The 19,728-nt window shown below is 37.6% G+C and overlaps 1 protein-coding gene across 4 annotated transcripts in view; it reads left to right on the forward strand.

The window, feature by feature from the left end:
* Positions 1 to 19,728, forward strand: part of SLC25A14 (solute carrier family 25 member 14) — a 32,827-nt gene that overhangs the window by 12,636 nt on the left and 463 nt on the right. For 3 of the 4 annotated variants that reach the window (XM_045994479.1, XM_045994480.1, XM_045994481.1), the window contains 4 exons: positions 3,756 to 3,851; positions 9,696 to 9,820; positions 11,510 to 11,645; positions 18,525 to 18,605. In XM_045994479.1, the coding sequence (XP_045850435.1) occupies positions 3,756 to 3,851; positions 9,696 to 9,820; positions 11,510 to 11,645; positions 18,525 to 18,605 (438 nt within the window). The remainder of the gene's footprint in view (positions 1 to 3,755; positions 3,852 to 9,695; positions 9,821 to 11,509; positions 11,646 to 18,524; positions 18,606 to 19,728) is intronic. The other variant, XM_045994483.1, reaches the window with a different exon arrangement.

Here is a 19,728-nt window from a genome sequence, read left to right on the forward strand (position 1 = left end):
TCTGGGGTACCAGACAAAGGGATAAATCAAAATATAGCTTTTGGAGGAGCCTCCTTTAATGGCTAATTGAGGTACCTTAGTCTGTAATGCATCTGTCTTTTCTTGTCTTACCTATATTTCCATTAAGGGTGAGATTTGGCTTAAAAATGGCATATTTAGGTCTGTGCTGGGATTATTTTGAATTCAGAACTAGAATAGCATAGGTTAATGGTGTTGATTTTTAAAAATATAATTCAATTTCTTTCAGAATTTTTCTTTTATGATGATGATGACAATGATGTTGTTGTTGTTATGTTAGTCACCATACAGTCCATCATTAGTTTTTTTTTTTAATTTTTTTTTTCCGTCATTAGTTTTTGATGTGGTGTTCCAAGGTTCGTTGTTTACATATAACACCCAATGCTCCATGCAATATGTGCTCTCCTTTCAGATTTTATCAAAACACAAGATGAAACATTTAATAATATCAGCACTCATTTTATCTCATGGTACACATTTTCTACATAGTCAGTAACTTACTTAAATTTATGATTAATTAAAAGCACTAAATATATGATTATAATGTCTGAGAGAATCCTGAGTTTTTGACATTTATTTTAGTAAGCATGTGAGAAAAGAGGACATATGCTGTATTTATTCGAAACCATAGGTGACTAGGTTAGTGAAAAAGAGATCTATTGCAATTCAGAGAATTTTAAGAACCGAGAGAGTGACTTGAAACACAGCACACATGAAAGAAACCGGTGATGGTTGATGGGGAAAAGATATGAAATGATCTTTCTGGGTTAATCTGAGAGTAATGTAACTACAGGATTTTTATATCACTTTAGATTTACAGAGCAAGTATTTAGGAAGAGAATTGATTGTATCCTAAAAGTCCAGAACATTTGCAATATAATTACACTTTACCTTTTCAAAAACAATAATACTTAACTCCCTAAAGCTCCTTTTCTTATCTATCTGGATTCTTGATTTTATCACCTAAGTGATTTGCTTTAATTTCCTGTCCCTCTGACCTGTCTGATATGATTATTACCATTGACCAATGTTATAATCTCCCTTTTCCTTTCTTATACCTTGGTAGGGCTGAGGGTGCTGGGGATGGAGAGAATCACAAACTTAGACGGTGACAGTACCAATATAGGATCTATAATCACAGTTGAGCTGTTCAGTCCTCTCACATATCCTTGGACAACTCTATCTCTAATATATTATGTGTTACTTCCTTGCCTTTGCTTATGTAGCTCTCTTTCTGACTGTAATGTCTTTTCTCCCTTCGTGAATTTATCCTTCAAGTCTGCTCAGGAACAGGGACAGGACTAGGATGAGACAAGTGAGGTATTCCCCTTGGATACAAAATGGAAGGGGACACAAAAAAACTCAGTAATCAAGAGAAATAATATTTTTATGCAGTATTTTTCAAAAACTAAATTGAATACAAACTACTCATTATGAATAAAATACCAATATTTTGTATAATTCATCTCAACTCACCTGAATCTCACCCCTTTGGATCCTATCTTTAGTTACCTACAGTTTAATATTTGGTTCATTGTGGGTTTTGTGCATAAATTTTCATGTTTTGAAATATTGTATTATTATTTGTCTGAATTATGGAGGTTTTTTGAGTGCCCCTCCTACATTTTGTGCCAAAGGAAAGTGCCACACCTCACTGTAGTCCCAGTGCTGCTCAGGAATCACCTCCTTCACGAAGTCTCCTACTTAGGATATTTGTAGTTTCCATTTTAATTGAGTTTAGGTTTTTATTTCAAAACTCTTAGTAGCAATTGACTTTCTACATAGAAACATGCTGTTTCATGATTTCCCAAAGACATTTTTTGAAACCTAGAGTTGCACATCATGAAAATCAGGCCCACATTTGGGCCACTAGTATTTAGTGACTTACTACTATGATTCTATATGTGCAGTCAGTTGGAAATTGTACCAAATCTTTCAGGGCTTTTTAATGTTAGCTTTATTTTCTTGCACCTCTCAAAGGCTACTTTGCAGAATATAGTGATCATGCCTTTTACAAATAGAATTCAATTTAAAGTCTTGTAAGCATGAAATTATATTTTAAAACCTTTTTGCTATTAATAATTACATAAAGAATGCTGTTCAGTGTAGAAAAAAGTGGAAGGCAGGAGAAAAACACAAAAGAAGAAAATGTCCACTTGTCTTGTTACTCAGACTTAAACCACTGTCTGCATTTGGGTATGTATATGTTCATCCAGTCTCTTTGCTGTGCGTATTTTTAAGTTTACATCATATTTTTTTAAGATTTTATTTTTTTAATGATTTTATTTATTTATTTGAGAGACCGAGAGCCCAAGCAGGGGAATAGCATAGGGAGAAGGAGAAATAGGATCCTTGTTGGGGCTTTATCTCAGGACCCTGGGATCATGACCTGAGCCAAAGGCAGATGCTTAAGCGACCGAGCGGCCCAGCTGTCCCTAAAGATTATATTTTTAAGTAATCTCTACACTGAATATGGGGCTGAACTCACAACCCTGAGATAAAGAGTTGCATGCTTAGAGCACCTGGGTGGCTCCGTCATTTAAGCATCCAACTCTTGATTTATGTTCAGGTCATGATCTCAGGGTGGTGGGATGGAGCCCCATGTCAGGCTCTGTGCTCAGCAGGAAGTCTGCTTGAAATCCTTGCACTCTCTCCGTCTCCCCCTACCCCTGCTAATGCACATAGGCACATTCTCTCTCAAATAAATAAATCTTTTTTTTTAAAGATTTTATTTATTTATTTGACAGAGAGAGATCACAAGTAGACAGAGAGGCAGGCAGAGAGAGAGAGAGAGGGAAGCAGGCTCGCTGCTGAGCAGAGAGCCTGATGCGGGACTCGATCCCAGGACCCTGAGATCATGACCCGAGCCAAAGGCAGAGGCTTAACCCACTGAGCCACCCCGGTGCCCTCAAATAAATAAATCTTAAAAAAATGTATAAAAAAGTCTCATGCTCTACCAACTGAGTCAGCGAAGCATCCCATCAGTTTACATGTTTTTAATAAAAATGACATACCATACATACTGCTCTGCAACACGCTTTTTTCTATTTAGCAGTTAATTGTTGACATTTCCCAGTATGAACAGATATTCTACAATAAAATTTTATGGCTGCATATTATTCCCTTAAGTGGATATATCATAAACCAGTCCTTTGTTTTTGCTTTTAGACATGCAGATTGTTTCTAGTTTTTTACTAGACTATTATCATTTTATTTTATTTTTATATATATTTTAAAATTTTATTTATTTATTTGATAGAGATCACAAGTAGGCAGAGAGGCAGGCAGAGAGAGAGAGGAAGGGAAGCAGGCTCCCTGCTGAGCAGAGAGCCTGATGTGGGGCTCGATCCTAGGACCCTGAGATCATGACCTGACCTGAGCCGATGGCAGAGGCTTTAACCCACTGAGCCACCCAGGCACCCCATAAACTATTATCATTTAAAATGAATTATTTTCTACCCACATTGAGTACTTGTTCTTTCTTTCCTGCAAATTTTCTTTCAACTCCAGAATTGATGGACTTAGTATAAGGAATGTGAGGCTGATGAAAATAATTTTTATAAAATATATTTTGATACAAATTACATTTTTAAAATATATAGTTTGTCATTAGTTTCATCATAATAGCAGGGTAATATTTCTGATAATTCCCAAATACTGTTTTCTTTATTATAAATGAGTGTAACATCTCATTTTGGTCTCTGTTAAAACAGAGAATAAGAATCTTCTTATTTTAGATTCGAATGCAAGCTCAGGGGAGCTTGTTCCAAGGCAGCATGATTGGCAGCTTCATCGATATATACCAACAGGAAGGTACCAGGGGTCTGTGGAGGGTGAGTACTCTTTTCCTGGTATTGTTTTATGCCCATTTCCTATACTTTGCAAAGAATACTTTTTATATAAAGCAATAAAATTATGAATTGTCATCTTACACTGTTTAAGATTCTTGGTAACCCAGAAGATAAGGTAGGAAACCTCTTATCACCAATGAAAGGACCAAAACTTACCAGATGTCTTTATTTTTGCTTAATGTTTGGGGGTTGTGTGAGAGAAGGTTATTATATTATTTGAGGTAGTCCTTTGGTTGGTTCAAATTCACAGTGAATTTAATTCTTCAATATATATTTTGCTAGTTTTGTACTAACACAGCAGTATATGTTTATGATAGTCTCTGCTTACCCAAAACAACTTTTTTTAAACTTATAAAATAAAAATTGTAATGTAGAATTTTGAGGTCTATAAAAGAGAAAAAAAATCGAGTAGTATTACTAGCTAGAGATAATTACTATTAACATTTTGTCATATTATCTTCCAGTCTTTTATCTCTACTCCTTTTTTATTGTTGTTCCTGTAGCTTTTTATCTTATTTTAATCACCTAGTATTGTAATACTAAGAGTCCTAGTAGAATATGCAGAGGGAAGTAGAATGGGAAATCCATTAATAGGCTATTAAAGAAGAAAGCTTTTTTTTCCTTCCTTTATATTTTCCCCCAACTTCCTATAAAAATTTTCAGATATAGAAGAGTTGAAAGAATGGAACATACCCAGATTGAATGACTGTTACAGTCTAACTATATTTGCTTATCTTATCTGTGTGTATATGTATACACAGTAAACACACATTTGTGTGTGTTGAGGGGGGAGTTTGCTAAATTATTTGAAAAGAAGTTGCCCACATCATGGTACTCTACTAAATAGTTCATTATCATCTCCTAAGAATAAGGACATTTTCCTACATAGTAATACACAATAACAATATCATTATCACACCTAAGAAAATTAACAAGTCCCTAATACCTAACACCCAGTTTATATTCAAATTTCCCTTATTGATGAGACCAGGCCAAGTTTCTTCATAGAATATTTCCTCTGTATTTCCTGCAAACTAGAAGTTAGGTCTGTTGGCTTGATTAGATTCATGTTAAACATTTTGGTAAGAAAACTTCATAGGTGACACTCTATATTTCATATTTCATCACAGCAAGGAGTACATGTTAGGTTGTCCCACAATTAATGATGCTGAATTTGATTACTTGGTAAGATAATGTCCACTAGATCTTACCATCATAAAAGATAAGTTTTTCCTTTTTGTAATTAGCGGATAATCTGTATGATGACATTCTAGCAACATGCATATATCCTATTATTTAATAACGTTTCACCTAATGCTCTTAGCATCCATTAATGATCTGTGAGGTTTCTTCCTGATAACAGGGTGCACTTTCATCATTAGTCTAATTTAGAAAACCAGAAAATGGACCTAACTAGAAATTTTTCATAAACTAATGCTAAGGGAAAGACAAACAGCAATAAATACAACAGGGAGATTTTCTCAGGGGACTATAGCTACTTTGTTTTTAATTAAAAATTTTAATTGTGGTAAAATACATGTAACATAAAACTTACCATCTTAACTATTTTTAAGTATACTGCTCAGCAGTGTTAAGTACATTTACATTGTTGGTCAGCCAGTCTCTGGAACTCTTTTCATCTTGTAAAATTTGAACTCCATACCCATTAAACAACTACTCCCCCTTTTCCCCTACCCCTAGCCCCTGGCGACCATCCTTCTATCTATCTTTATGAATTTGGCTTTTCTGGGTACCTCATGTAAGTGGAATCATATAGTATTTGTGCTTTTTTTACTGACTTACTTTACTTAGTGTAATGTCCTCCAGCTTCATTCTTGTTGTCACATGTATCAGAATATCCTTCCTTTTTTAAGGCTGAATAATCTTCCATTGTATGTATATGCCACATTTTATTTATCCATTCATCTGTTAATGGGCAAGTTGGTTGTTTCTGTACCTTGGCTCCTGTGAATTATGCTACTCTGAATATGGATATGCAAATATCTCTTCAAAACTCTGACTTCAGTTCTTTTGTGTATATGCCCAGAAGTGGGATTGCTGGATCATATGGTAATTCCGTGTTTAATATTTTGAGGAATGGAGCATAGCTACTTTTATGATCTACGCTGCTTACCTCATCTAGGCACGTAAGATAAAGAAGTGAAGTACATTTTATTATGTGTTCTTTTGACACAGACACATAGTATTTGCATATTAAAATACAGGAATATTTTTTTCATTTCAACAAGGAAATAGGTTTGTCAAACACATGGTCTTCTTTATTAGTGTTTTATTTTTCTGTTTTGATTTTGACATGGGTGGGTACTAGAAACATTTTATTTTCTAACTCCGTTGTAAGAAATAATAGCACAAAAATAGAGCCACCATATGACCAAGCAATTGCACTACTGGGTATTTACCCCCAAAGATACAGATATAGTGAAAAGAAGGGCCACATGTTGGGGTGCCTGGGTGTCTCAGTGGGTTAAAGCCTCTGCCTTTGGCTCAGGTCATGATCCCAGGGTCCTGGGATCGAGCCCCACATCAGGCTCTCTGCTCAGCAGGGAGCCTGCTTCCCTTCCTCTCTCTCTGCCTTCCTCTCTGCCTACTTGTGATCTCTGTCTACCAAATAAATAAAATCTTTGAAAAAAAAAAAAGAAGGGCCACATGTACCCCAACGTTCATAGCAGCAATGTCCACAATAGCCAAGATGTGGAAGGAGCCAAGATGCTCTTCAACAGACGAATGGATAAAGAAGATGTGGTCCATATATACAATGCAATATTACTCAGCCATCAGGAAATACCCACCATTTGCATCGACATGGATGGAACTGGAGGAGATTATGCTGAGTGAAATAAGTTAAGCAGAGAAAGACAGTTATCATATGGTTTCACTTACATGTGGAACATAAGAGCATGGAGGACATTAGAAGAAGGAAGTGAAAAATGAAGGGAAGGAATCAGAGGGGAAGACAAACCATGAGAGACTATGAATTATAGGAAACAAACAGGGTTTCAGAGGAGCGAGGGGTGGTGGGATGGGTGAGCCCAGTGATGGGTATTAAGGAGGGAACATGTTGCATGGGGCACTGGGCACAAACAGTGACTCATGGAACACAACATCAAAAACTAATGATGTACTGTATGGTGACTAACATAACATTAAAAAAAAGAAATAACAGCACAAATGCAGTAATGAAGTGTAACTGGCGCTTATATCAGAGTTGGAGAGACTGTAGAGAGTGATGGTGACTCTGGTGAACTGGAGATCCCCCTGCCCTGTTCATAGATGTCATGCATGATGGGAATCCAGTGTGGCCAAATTTTCTGGGCTTTCAAGAGAAGCTGGAAGTCGTCATTCCTATGTGAAGTATCCTGTTTTTTATATGTTGGCAACTAATTCAGTCTTCTAGAAGTACTATGTAGGCCACACACAACATGTCTGTGGCCTGAATTTGGCCGTGGGCTCCTGTTTGGGACCTTAACTATTCAGCAAGGTTGTCTTCTGTGAAGATCATCTTCTGACACAGTTGAACAGGTGGAAGGGTCAGAGAGAAAGGCACTGTTGGGCAAGCCAGCCTGATCAGCAGAATCAGACGTCTCCTGGTGATAGCATAGCTGTATCACTATATCACTTCCATTTTGTAAATTGAGTTTGGCAATTTATAGATGATTGAGCACTTTAATATAATAGGTATCCAAGAAAGCAGTTGTCTCTGTGGTGTGTTATTTTCAATTTTAAATAACATTTAAACAGTTATAAAAATAAAGCATTCATTGCGAATACTATAAGAAAGGCGTAAAAACAAATATTAACTTATCTGTTACCCTAATTCCAGATAAAGAAAAATATTTTGGTGTATTTCCTTCTAATCCTTTATAAAAATTTGGTGTTTGTGCATATATCCTTTTCCTCAAAGTTAGAATAATACTCTATGTCTTGCCTTCTTTAATGTTATCAGTATTTTCTTGTGTCATTAATATTCTTCAAAAATGTGACTTTTAGTGTTCCAGGAGCCCTGTGTTGTAACATGACTTGTGATAGGGGTATTCTGCTAGTGAGTGAAATGCTGATAGCATCCACAGGAGGACTTGTAAGGAAGTACCCCTTTGCCTTCCCTTCTCCCTGGCTGCATTATACCTTTGCTGTCATCCTGGTGTGTTTTTTTCTGCACATCCTAAAATTCTATAAATTAAACTTGGAAGCTCTCCACTTGCCACTGACTTTTGGTTCATGGTCTTATTTTTTTAATAATATCTTTATTGAGATAATTTGCATACCATAAAATTCACTATCTTGAAGTATTTAATTTTTAAAGATTTATTTATTTATTTTGGAGAGCGAGGTGCACGTACATGTAAGAGAGCGAGCAAGAGTGTGTGAACACATGAGCAGGGGGAGGGGCAGAGGAGAGGGAGAGAGAATCCTAAACAGACTCTTCACTGAACAGGAAGCCAGACACAGGGCTTGATTTCATGGCCCTGAGATCATGACCTGAGCTGAAATCCAGTTGGACATTCAACTAAGCCAGCAAGGTGCCCCTTGAAGTGTGTAATTTAATGGTTTTTAGTTTATTCACAGACTTGTGCAACCATCACCAATGTGTAAGTTTAGAACATTTTCATTGCCACTAAAAGAAACCCCCTATTCATCAATAATCACTTCCATGTCCCTCAAACATCCCAGCCCTGGACAACCACTAATCTACTTTCTGTTTCTCTAGATTTGCCATTTCTGACATTTCATATATGTAGAGTCATAAAATATATGGCATTTGTGATTGGCTTCTTTCATTTAGCATACTGTTTTCAAGTTTCACCTGTGTTTTAGCATTTATCAGTACTTCGTTTCTTTTTTATGGCTGAATAATAATTGGTGTGAAACGGCTGAGTCATATAGTAATTCTGTATTTAACTCCTTGAGGAATTCTCAAAGTATTTTCCACAGTGGCTACCCCCATGTTACATTCCCACCAGCAGTGTATAAGGGTTTCAGTTTCTCCACATGCTCACCAGTACCTTTTAAAATTATTATTATTATAGCCATCCTACTGGTGTGTAGTATTATGTCATTGTGATTTTAATTTGCCTTTTCCTAATGACTGATGATGTTGAACATCTTTTTTTATGCTTATTGTCCATTTGTGTATCTTCTTTGGGGACATGTCTATTTAGATATTTTGCCCTTTTTAAAATTGGGTTATTTGTCTTTTTATTGTTGTGTTGTAAGAGTTCTTTATACATTCTGTCTGCTAGTTCCTTATCAGATATATGACTTGCAAATATTTTCTCCCATGTGCGGCCTGTCTTTTCACTTTCTTGGTGATATCCTTTGAATCACAAGTGTTTAATTGTGATGAAGTCCAGTTTATTTTCATTTCTTTTGTTACTTGTGCTTTGGGTGTCATGTCAATGGTTTTATTTTATTTTATTATTTTAAAGATTTTATTTGTTTGACAGAGAGAGACATAGTGAGAGAGGGAACACAAGCATGGGGAGTGGAAGAGGGAGAAGCAGGCTTCCTGTGGAGCAGAAAGCCCAATACAGGGCTCGATCCCAGCACCCTGGGACCATGACCTGAGCTGAAGGCAGATGCTTAACGACTGAGCCACCCAGGTGCCCCAGTGATTTTATTTTTAGTACAATAAGTGAATTGGGATTTATAAGTGTTACACTATTAGCCATTGATTTGAAATGATGATCTCTGTACTTGAGATTGGGATTTTTATGTCACTTTGCAACTTCCAACCTATTTTGTTCACTTTTAGACTTACGTCACTTCTAGTATATTTCTTTGGTGTGTAATATCACTTATGTTTTGCAGGGTGTCGTTCCAACTGCTCAGCGGGCTGCCATCGTTGTGGGCGTAGAGCTACCAGTCTATGATATTACAAAGAAGCACTTAATCTTGTCAGGGGTGATGGGAGACACAATTTTAACTCACTTTGTGTAAGTGTGATGTGTTGTACTTATTCCGTATTTCCATTATTTTGAGCACAAAAAGAATCTTTCACTGAAGTCCTTATATAGAATCAATAATGGGTGAACATGGTCTAAATACCCCTGTCTTTCTTATCATCAGAACTTGAAAGTCTTCCAGTACTTGTATAGGGATCCCAGATGCTATGGGTTCTTTGGTACTTGGTAGCAGTGTCTATTACAACAACCTATTAGATGTCTGTAGGATTTGCGTTTGTTCATATAGTCTCTGTATCTAAACTTATCTGTTGTTTGCTTTGGTTAATTTTGGATCAGAAAGCAAACTTTTCTCAATGAGAATCAGAAAAAAGTGAAAATTTATAGGGCCAGTAAAACAAAACCACAGTTTTTGCTGAAAACTGTTGCTAATCTCACCCTCCATTCTCTTCATCTTACAACTTTTGTGACACTTTACTGCTCAAATGCATTCAGTGTATGATGCTATGGTATGAAAACTTTATATAATTAATAGATGATGTGTGGTACTTTCTGCTTAGGGATCTTGCTAGACTTAAAAGTTGCCCCCCCACAAAAAGGCTGAGTTTTGTATTAAAAAGTGAAGAGGATAACTTTTTTAAAAGATTTTATTTATTTATTTGACAGACAGAGATCACAAGTAGGCAGAGAGTCAGGCAGAGAGAGAGCCTGATGCGGGGCTCAATCCCAGGACCCTGGGATCATGACCTGAGCTGAAGGCAGAGGCTTTAACCCACTGAGCCACTCGGGTGCCCCAAGGATAACTTTTTTTTAAACTTTTTTTTTAAGATTCTATTTATTTGACAGAGAGAGAGAGAGATCACAAGTAGGCAGGAGAGGCAGGCAGAGGGGGAGGGGAAAGCAGGCCCCCTGCTGAGCAGAGAACCAGATGTGGGGCTTGATCCCAGGATCCCGAGATCCTGACCCAAGCGGAAGGCAAAGGCGTTAACCCACTGAGCCACCCAGGCGCCCCCAAGGATAACTTTTTTTAAAAAAGATTTATCTATTCATTCTAGAGAAAGAGAGTGAATGAGTGAGTGAGTGAGAGGAGGGGCAGATGGAGAGAATCACCAAGCAGACTCCCTGCAGTGCATGGAGCCCAGGGGCTTGATTCCACAGCCCATGAGATCATGACCTGAGCCAAAAAAAAACCAAGAGTCAGAAGCTCAACCAGTTGAGCCATCCGGGTGCCCCTAACCTTTTTTTTTTTTTAAGATTTTAAGTAAAAACTTATTTATGCTTTACCCTGTCTCTCTCTGCCTGCCTCTCTGCCTACTTGTGATCTCTTTCTGTCAAGTAAATAAATAAAAAATATTTAAAAAAAAAACTTAAGCTCAAACTTACTGCCTGGAGATCAAGAGTTGCATAATCTACTTGACTGAGCCAGCCAGGCATCCTATGGGGATAACTTTTGAATGATGTTTCTCTTTTTTTTAATATATAACATATAATATATTATTTGTTTCAGGGGTACAGGTCTGTGATTTATCAGTCTTACACAATTCACAGCTTGAGTGATGTTTCTTTAGAAAATATTTCTTTTTAGATTGTAATGAAAGGGCAAGTGCCAGGTTTTATCTGATGAGTCTGACTCATTGTACATTTATGCATTTATGTTTGGCTTAATTTCTGTTTAGTCATGTTTGGGAGTGAGGCAGTCTATCTTAAAGTTTTCCCCTTTAGTTCCAGCTTTACATGTGGGTTGGCTGGGGCTCTGGCTTCCAATCCAGTTGATGTGGTTCGAACTCGCATGATGAACCAGAGAGCTATCGTGGGACATGTGGACCTCTATAAGGGTACTTTGGATGGAATTTTAAAGGTATGCACACTGTGGACTGGGTTTGCATTTTTAATTTTCTTTGATGTCTCAGACATTCAGTCCTTATTCTTAGTTGCCATGTATACTTTTGAATATGGAAGAATCATTATGTATATTAATTTTTTATTTTTTTAACATTATTTTTATTAGCATATAATGTATTATTTGCCCCAGAGGTACAGGTGTGTGAATCATCAGGGCTTACACATTTCACAGCACTCAACCATAGCACATACCTTCCCCAATCATTATGTATATATATTTTTTAAATTTTTTTTTAAGATTTTATTTTTTTATTAGAGAGAGAGAGAGTGAGCACAGGCAGACAGAGTAGCAGGCAGAGTCAGAGGGCAAAGCAGGCTCGCTGCCAAGCAAGGAGTCCGATGTGGGACTCGATCCCAGGATGCTGGAATCATGACCTGAGCCGAAGGCAGCCGCTTATAACCAACTGAGTCACCCAGGCGTCCCCCATTATGTATATTTTTAATAGCCTCTCAGAGTAATTTCCACGGAGAAAAGCTATTTCCTTGGCAATCTGCTGATACATATTGATCCTTCATATTACTATTCCAGTTTGAATGCTTGAGACTGCACGATACTTTTATTGATAGTACCATGTAGAATTACTGATAGAAGGGACTTAATATAGCCTACATTTGCCTGCTTCAGACAAGACGGAAACCTTAGAATAGAAAATCTGGTACTCAGTTTCAGTTTAGAATTGTGCCATTGTTTCACTTTGCCTTTGAAAAGTTTCTGCTGTTATGTTTGTAGGAAGCCAAGTATCATAAATGTATTATGTAATCCCTGGTGATCATCCTACAAAAAGCAAATTTGTGGCTAAAATATGACATTTCCATGTGGTTTCTCTGCTGTCAAACTGTTAAACTGAACAGTTCAGTTTAACAACCATTTATTGTCTACCAGGCACCATTTAGTAGATACAGGTGTACTGCAGGTGTACAAACAGATAACTAACACAGCTTGGTAAGTGATAAACTCAAGGACCTATGGGAGGGAATTTTAGTCTAATTTGGAAGTTTAGGATAGGCTCCCTATAGGTTCTGGCATCTTGAATAATAGTAACTCATGTCCATTGAATGCATTACTGTATATCAGAAACTGTCCTAGTGAGACTTACATATATTCACTTACTTAATCCTCATCGTTACCTGATGAGGTAGATCCTGAAGCCTTAACCTGCCCAAGGTTTCACAGTAGTGGGATTTCCACTCAGCCCATTTGGCTTCAAACCAACATTTTTAACATCTATACTATAGTGCTTTTCTCATATTAATGGCCAAGGATTAATTAGGCTATTAAGGATATTGAATGCGATGCTGAGGTGCTTCGGCTTTTTTCTTTTTACTTGATGAGTTATTGAAAGATTTTAATCAAGTCAGATTTGTATTTTAGGTCACTTTGGCTTTGTAGAGACTGGATCTGAGGATGTGTTTTTCAGTCTTCCGTGCACAATTGGAATCACCTGGGGAAATTTCATAGCTCCCTGTCTACATTTTAGACCAATGAACTCAGAACTTCTGGGGGTAGGACCTAGGTTGAAAGTATTTTTTAAAACTCCTCAGGTGATTGTAGTGTTCACCTAAGGTGGAAAGTCATTAATCTAAGGGGATAAGCCTGGAGCAGTGGTTCTTAAGACGTTGACATACAACCTAATTACCTGGAGGGCTTTTTAAAATGCAGATGGTTCACCAGAGGCCCCATCACCAGATTCTGATTCAGTAGGTCTGGAGTAGGACCTGAGAATTTGCGTTTTGAACCAGTTTTCAGGAAATATTGATGCTGCTAATCTGGGTACTACACTTTGAGAAACACTGACTTAGAGATAGGGAAGCTGATTAAAGGGTTTTTATAGTAATCTAAGTTAGAGGCAGTGAAGCCTGAATTTGAACATTATCGTGGGGCTATAGAAAGTGGGATAGAGTTGAGAATAATTTAGTTGATAAAGTCAACAGGATTCGATTGACTGGTTATAGAGAAGTGTGGGAGTAAGGAGGTGTCAGAGATAACTTCACAGTTTTTTTTTTGTTTTGGTGAGCATGTGGTGATACTTGTTGACAGAGGCATCACAGGAAGAGGAGCAGGCTTTTTGGCAGACAGTACAGTTTTGGACACTTAGTTTGAAGTGCATGAGGAACACCCAGTGGATCTATTTGGATATCTTGGTCTTAACTCGGGAGATTTTGGGGATATAGATAAGAGCCTGGGGAATCTGTAGTGTACTGATATTACCTACCTGTGGAGGGGAAGACCAAGGAGAAAAGGTAGAGGAGCTCCCAACTTTTTGCCTTTCTAGCACACTAGAGTATTATGAACTCCTTCTATTAATAGTGATTCACAGAGGAAGTGATTCTTAGACTCTGGGCAGTAAAGTTTGGTAAAAGCCTCTCTTTAATATTCTGCCATGCTTATCCTTCCACTTGACAGTTGGTGGCGTAGGAAGAACTTTAGGGTCAAGGAAATAATTCTAGGGAATACCAATTGCTAAGGGCTTGGCAGGTAGGGAACCTAGGAAAGACACAGAAAGATAACCATCAAAATATATGAGGAAACTTAGAAGTCATGGAAGTTAAGGGAGTAATGAGTTTCAAGAAGAGATGAGTACTTATTTAATGCCAACTGGAACAGAGAGATACAGTATAAGGACTACAGAATATCTGTTGGATTTAATATGTTCTAGAGGAGGTTGTTGGGTTGCAAAAGCTAGATTGCATTGAAGAGTGTGTTTAATTATATTGAATACAAAAATGTTTAAGTCGTATGTGCCAGGTGCTATTCAATTTGGGTGAACAAAAAGTTTCAGCCTTCATGACACTTCTCATAGAGACAGATAAACACATAGGAATGAAGGGTAAGTAGACAAGTGTAAAATACTCTTTCAGGAAGGTTGGTTAAGAATAGATATAAGGCAGGGGCGCCTGGGTGGCTCAGTGGGTTAAAGCCTCTGCCTTCGGCTCAGGTCATGATCCTAGGGTCCTGGGATCAAGCCCCGCATCGGGCTCTCTGCTCAGCAGGGAGCCTGCTTCCCTTCCTCTCTCTCTCTCTGCCTGCCTCTCTGCCTACTTGTGATCTCCGTCTGTCAAATAAATAAAATAAAAATCTTAAAAAAAAAGAATAGATATGAGGCACAATAATAGAGTAATAGGTAGCATTTAGTGAATGTTTATTATGTGCCACACTCTGTGGTATATCCTCTAACTCACAGCAACCCTATGGAGTAGATATGTTTTCCATTTTTATAAACAAGCAGAGTGGCTAAATATTTGCCCAAGATTACATACCTAATAAGTGGTAGATATGGGACTTAAACCAGAGTCTGTTTGATTCCAAAGTTTATACTATAACCACCATGTTGTGTTGTACTGACAGAAACATATTTTCATATTGGCATTGGCCTTTACTTATATTTACTCACTCATTCACTTACTTGCTGTTAAAATTCTTTATAATGACTGCTCGATATTGTCATTATATGTAATCACATCATGCTTTATTTTTTTATCAGTAAGAGTCCCAGAGCACTAGTGAATGGAGTTATGCATTCATCTCTGACATAGAAACAAACAGCAGCAAATCTTATCCTGTCACCTCTATCTCAAAACCCTTGAATGGCCTCTGGTTGACTCAAGGCTTTATATGATTTGGCCCATTTTTCCTTCTACAGCTTTATTGCTGCTACCTTTGTTTATATTCCAGATGGCTTGTACAATTTCTACTGTTAGACTTTCTTTCATTCCCAAGTTTTCATCCATGCCGCATACTTTGTTAGATGCCCCCACCCTAGCCTAACTATCCTTTTCACTTGGCTAGCTCCTATTCATTCTTCAGATCAGATTACTCTTTCATAAAGGCTTTCCCTGACTGTTGAACTAGGTTATGTGTACATAGTTTCTTGTACTTGCTCTGTCAACATTTATTATATTTTTAAGACAGCTTTTTTGAGAACTAATTTACATAGCATAAAATTTACCTATGCAAAGTGGCTTTTGGTATATTCACAGATATGTGTGACCATCATCACCACAGTTGATTTTAGAACATTTTCATGAATTCAAAAAGAAACCTTGTACCCTTTAGTTATCACCCCCCTTTTCCCTCCCTCCCAGTCCTAAGATACCACTAATCTACTTTCCATCTCTGTAGATTTGCCTATTTTGGATGTCTCGTATAACTGGAATCATAGGATATGTGATCTTTTTGACTGGCTTCTTTCACTTACTGTGTTTCAAGGTTCATTCACGTTGTAGTGTTTATCAGTGTGTTTTTCCTTTTTATGCCTGGATAATACTCCATTGTATGATTATATCACATTTATTTACACTTATTACATTTTATTATAATTGCTTTTAATGTCTGTCTGTCCCCTAGACAATAAGTTCCATGAAGGCAGGGCTATGTGCATCTTAATCATTTTATCCATAGCAAATTATTTATTGAATGGATGCATAACTTTACGAAGTAGTCTGTTGTCTCTTATCTACAGAATTTCTTGTTTGTTTTCACACAACTGCCTGAAGCCCAAAAGTGGACCCTCCAGTCCTAATGTTCTAAAGGAGTTGGTCACTGTTTTGGAGCATTTTAAAGATTTGTATGGCTCGTGGGAGTGTTAGAGATTCTCACTGTGTTTGTATGTTCATTTACTCAACAAATACTCATTTAGGTATTTATTGGAAACTTTCTTGTGGTAGACAGTGTTAGGTGGTAGGGATATAATGGTGAACAAGACAAACGTAGTTCCTCTTGTCCTGGGGACCATATTCTAGTTGAGGGAGATAGACAATAAACACACAAATAATATAATTTCAGGAAGAAGTAAATGCTATGAAGACATTAACAGAGCATGACACAGTGACTTGGTAATGGCGGTAGGGAACTATTTCAGCTAGGCTAGCCAGGAAAAGGCTGGGAGGAGGTGACATTTGAGCAGAGGTCTGAATGATGAGAAGAAGGTGGCCACATGAAAATCAGAGAGAAACATTTCATAAAGAGGGAACAGGTACAAAGGCCCTGAGTTGGGAATGAACTGGATATATTCAAGGGTTAAAAAGAAGGCTGGTGTGGCTGAGTGTGGTAAATGAAAGAGAGAGTAGCAGGAAATGAAACTGGAGAGACTGGCAGAGGCTGAGTCATGTAGGATCCTACAGGTCATCGAAGAAAATGTACAATTAGAATGAAATCCACAGGGAAGCCATTGGAGAGCATCAGGCAGGAAAGTGACATTATTTATAATTCAATATATAAATTAATTATATTTATTATATTGGATTGTATCTCTAAGGTCCCTTGCCATTTTAGTAGTCTGATTCTAGGTTATCTTCATCTGGGCTTTATTTTGACTGAATTTAAAAATTTCCAACATTAATTTTGGTCTAAGACCTTCAACATTTGCTGGTAATCCATTGGGGGGGAGGCATATTATCACTCTGTTTCTATAAAAAGTGCCCTTATTCTCTTATGGTTGGCTCAAAAAAGTGGTTAATAAAGATGATTATCTTGAGTACTCTTAATCTACAGGATGAGATAGGGGATATTTGTAAGTTTGGATTCTCATATTATTGTCTTATCCAAATATATCCATTTCTTAGTATAGTGGTGGATTTTATTTCACCAGTGGAAGGGCAGAATGACATGTTCAATGACGTAGTGCCTAACATATGGGAGTTACTTAATAGATATTTCAAAATTGTCCACTAAATAGAATCTGTTGGCTGAATTCAGCACACACCACCAGTTTATGACCTTTGGTGTGCATAATTTGTCATTTAATTTTAACAACCACTCAGTGGGCATGTGTAGGGCTCCCATTATATAAAACAGGAAACCTAAAGTCAAAGCAATTCACATTATTCCTCGTGTAATCCTGAAAGCATTTACATGAGGTGGTCCATGTTTCTGATGAAACCGAAGGATAGTGACTTGCCCACCTCTCTATTCCCTTACCCTACTTGCATTTTCCTACTAGCAGTTATCATTTCTGAATATAAAATACATCAATCTGTGTATTTGTTTCTCAGCTCTGCTGGAGTGTGCACTCCATGAGGTCAGGGGCTGTATAAGTTCTCTCTTCCTGTATAACATATCACTCCAAAAGTTGGTGCCTTAAAATAATAAACACTTATTATCTTGCAGTTCCGTGGGTCAGGAATTCAGAAGCAACCTAGCTCAGTGATTTCAGCTTAGATTCTCTCATGAGATTGTAGTCAGATGTCCAGCTAGGGCTGCAGCCATCTGAAGCTGGGATATCTGCTTCAGAGATCCCATGTGGCTATTAGCAGGAAGCCTTATTTTTTTTTACCATTTGGGCTTCTCCTCATGGCATGACAGATGGCTTTCTCTACTGTGAGCCATTCAAGAGAGAAAAAGAAGCAGAGGCCTTTCGATATGAAACATCTTTTTTATAACACAACATGGAGGTGACAGACTACTGCTGTATTCTCTTGGTGACACAGACCTCTCCTGGGATGTTGTGGGAGGGGTAACACAAGGGTGTGAATAACTGGTGGTGGCTTTCATTGGGATCATCTTGGAGGCTGGCTACCACAGGTATTTCTCTGGTTTACTATAATAATAATAATAATAATAGTAATAATATTGCTATAATAGTAATGATAGCAAACCAGAGAAGAGTATATAGTAAACATCAAAAAAGAGGACCTTGTATTTGGAAGGTGCTTAAATATTTGTTGAGTGAGTAGGTAGATTTAGAGTATATATGAATTCAAAATGTATGTCTTTAGGAAAACAGCATTCATGGAGCTATAAGTTGTTGGAGAGGGACATGGAAAAGGAATACTAAAATAAAAGTAATTGTCAGATGTAAATAGGGGAATTCACTCTACTTTTTATTATATCCCTCAGATGTGGAAACACGAGGGATTTTTTGCACTCTATAAAGGATTTTGGCCAAACTGGCTTCGACTTGGACCCTGGAACATCATTGTATCCTTTTAGAATATGAGAATGACAGCAGATGCTTCAAGCTCCCAGGTAAATTTGATTATTGACACCTTTAGTCAAGTGAGAAACTCAAGCTTTCTAATTGTGACCATTGAGGATGGAACTAAGTAGAGAAATGACTTTCAGCTGGAGTCCAGTACAAACTAAAGGCAGCAGAAAAGATGTACCAAATTTTTCTCTTTAAAACAAAACACATACAACCAAATCTGGAAGGGGGTTAAGTTTTTGGAAGCCCTGTTGGGATTTTCCCAAGGCAAGTACATGCTGAGGTGGCCCATATTACTACTCCTAATTATGGGACCAAAATAACTGGGGAAATAATAAGACAGAAAGCACTCTTAGAGTGAAGGAATCCAAGCCAGTAGGGCTCTTTACTCATGGCTGGATCTCCTTTCTGTAGCTGTGTTTTAGTGGCCCCTCTGTGCAGAGAGAGATGAATTGGATATTGTGTGTAGTTTGTGTGTATGGTGTGAGTATCGCAGGGTTGAAGGTAGTTCCTTGCTGTTGTGGGAGACTATAGGTTGAGGGAGATAGTATCTCTTCTCACTCCTTGGGATTGATCTAATCACCTAAAGTCTGTAGCAATTACTCTTAGCACTGAATTATATGTTGCCATTAATGTTCTTCTGGGTGGTGGTGGTGGTGGTGGTGTGTGTGGGTGTGTGTGTGTGTGTGTGTGTGTGTGGCCTGTTTGCCCCTGAAGATGATAAGTATGTTAGTTTTAATCTGTTTTTATTGCTACATGCTAAATCATAATTGGGACATGGTAGAAACTCAGCACATTCTTGATTTGCCAGGTATTGTTTTTAAAAAGACTTAAGCAAGTGCAGCTCAAAAGAGCACAGACTAAATACCTCAATGTAAGAGAATGTAATATACAATTTTATTTTTTTTTCCATTTTATTTATTTTTTCAGCGTAACAGTATTCATTCTTTTTGCACAACACCCAGTGCTCCATGCAAAACGTGCCCTCCCCGTTACCCACCACCTGTTCCCCCAACCTTCCACCCCTGACCCTTTAAAACCCTCAGGTTGCCCCAACCTCCCACCCCTGACCCTTCAAAACCCTTTTAGAACTTAGTTAGGTTTTCATTATCAACCCGG

The sequence above is a fragment of the Meles meles genome, chromosome X (assembly GCF_922984935.1).
Source record: "Meles meles chromosome X, mMelMel3.1 paternal haplotype, whole genome shotgun sequence".
NCBI classification, from domain to species: domain Eukaryota; kingdom Metazoa; phylum Chordata; class Mammalia; order Carnivora; family Mustelidae; genus Meles; species Meles meles.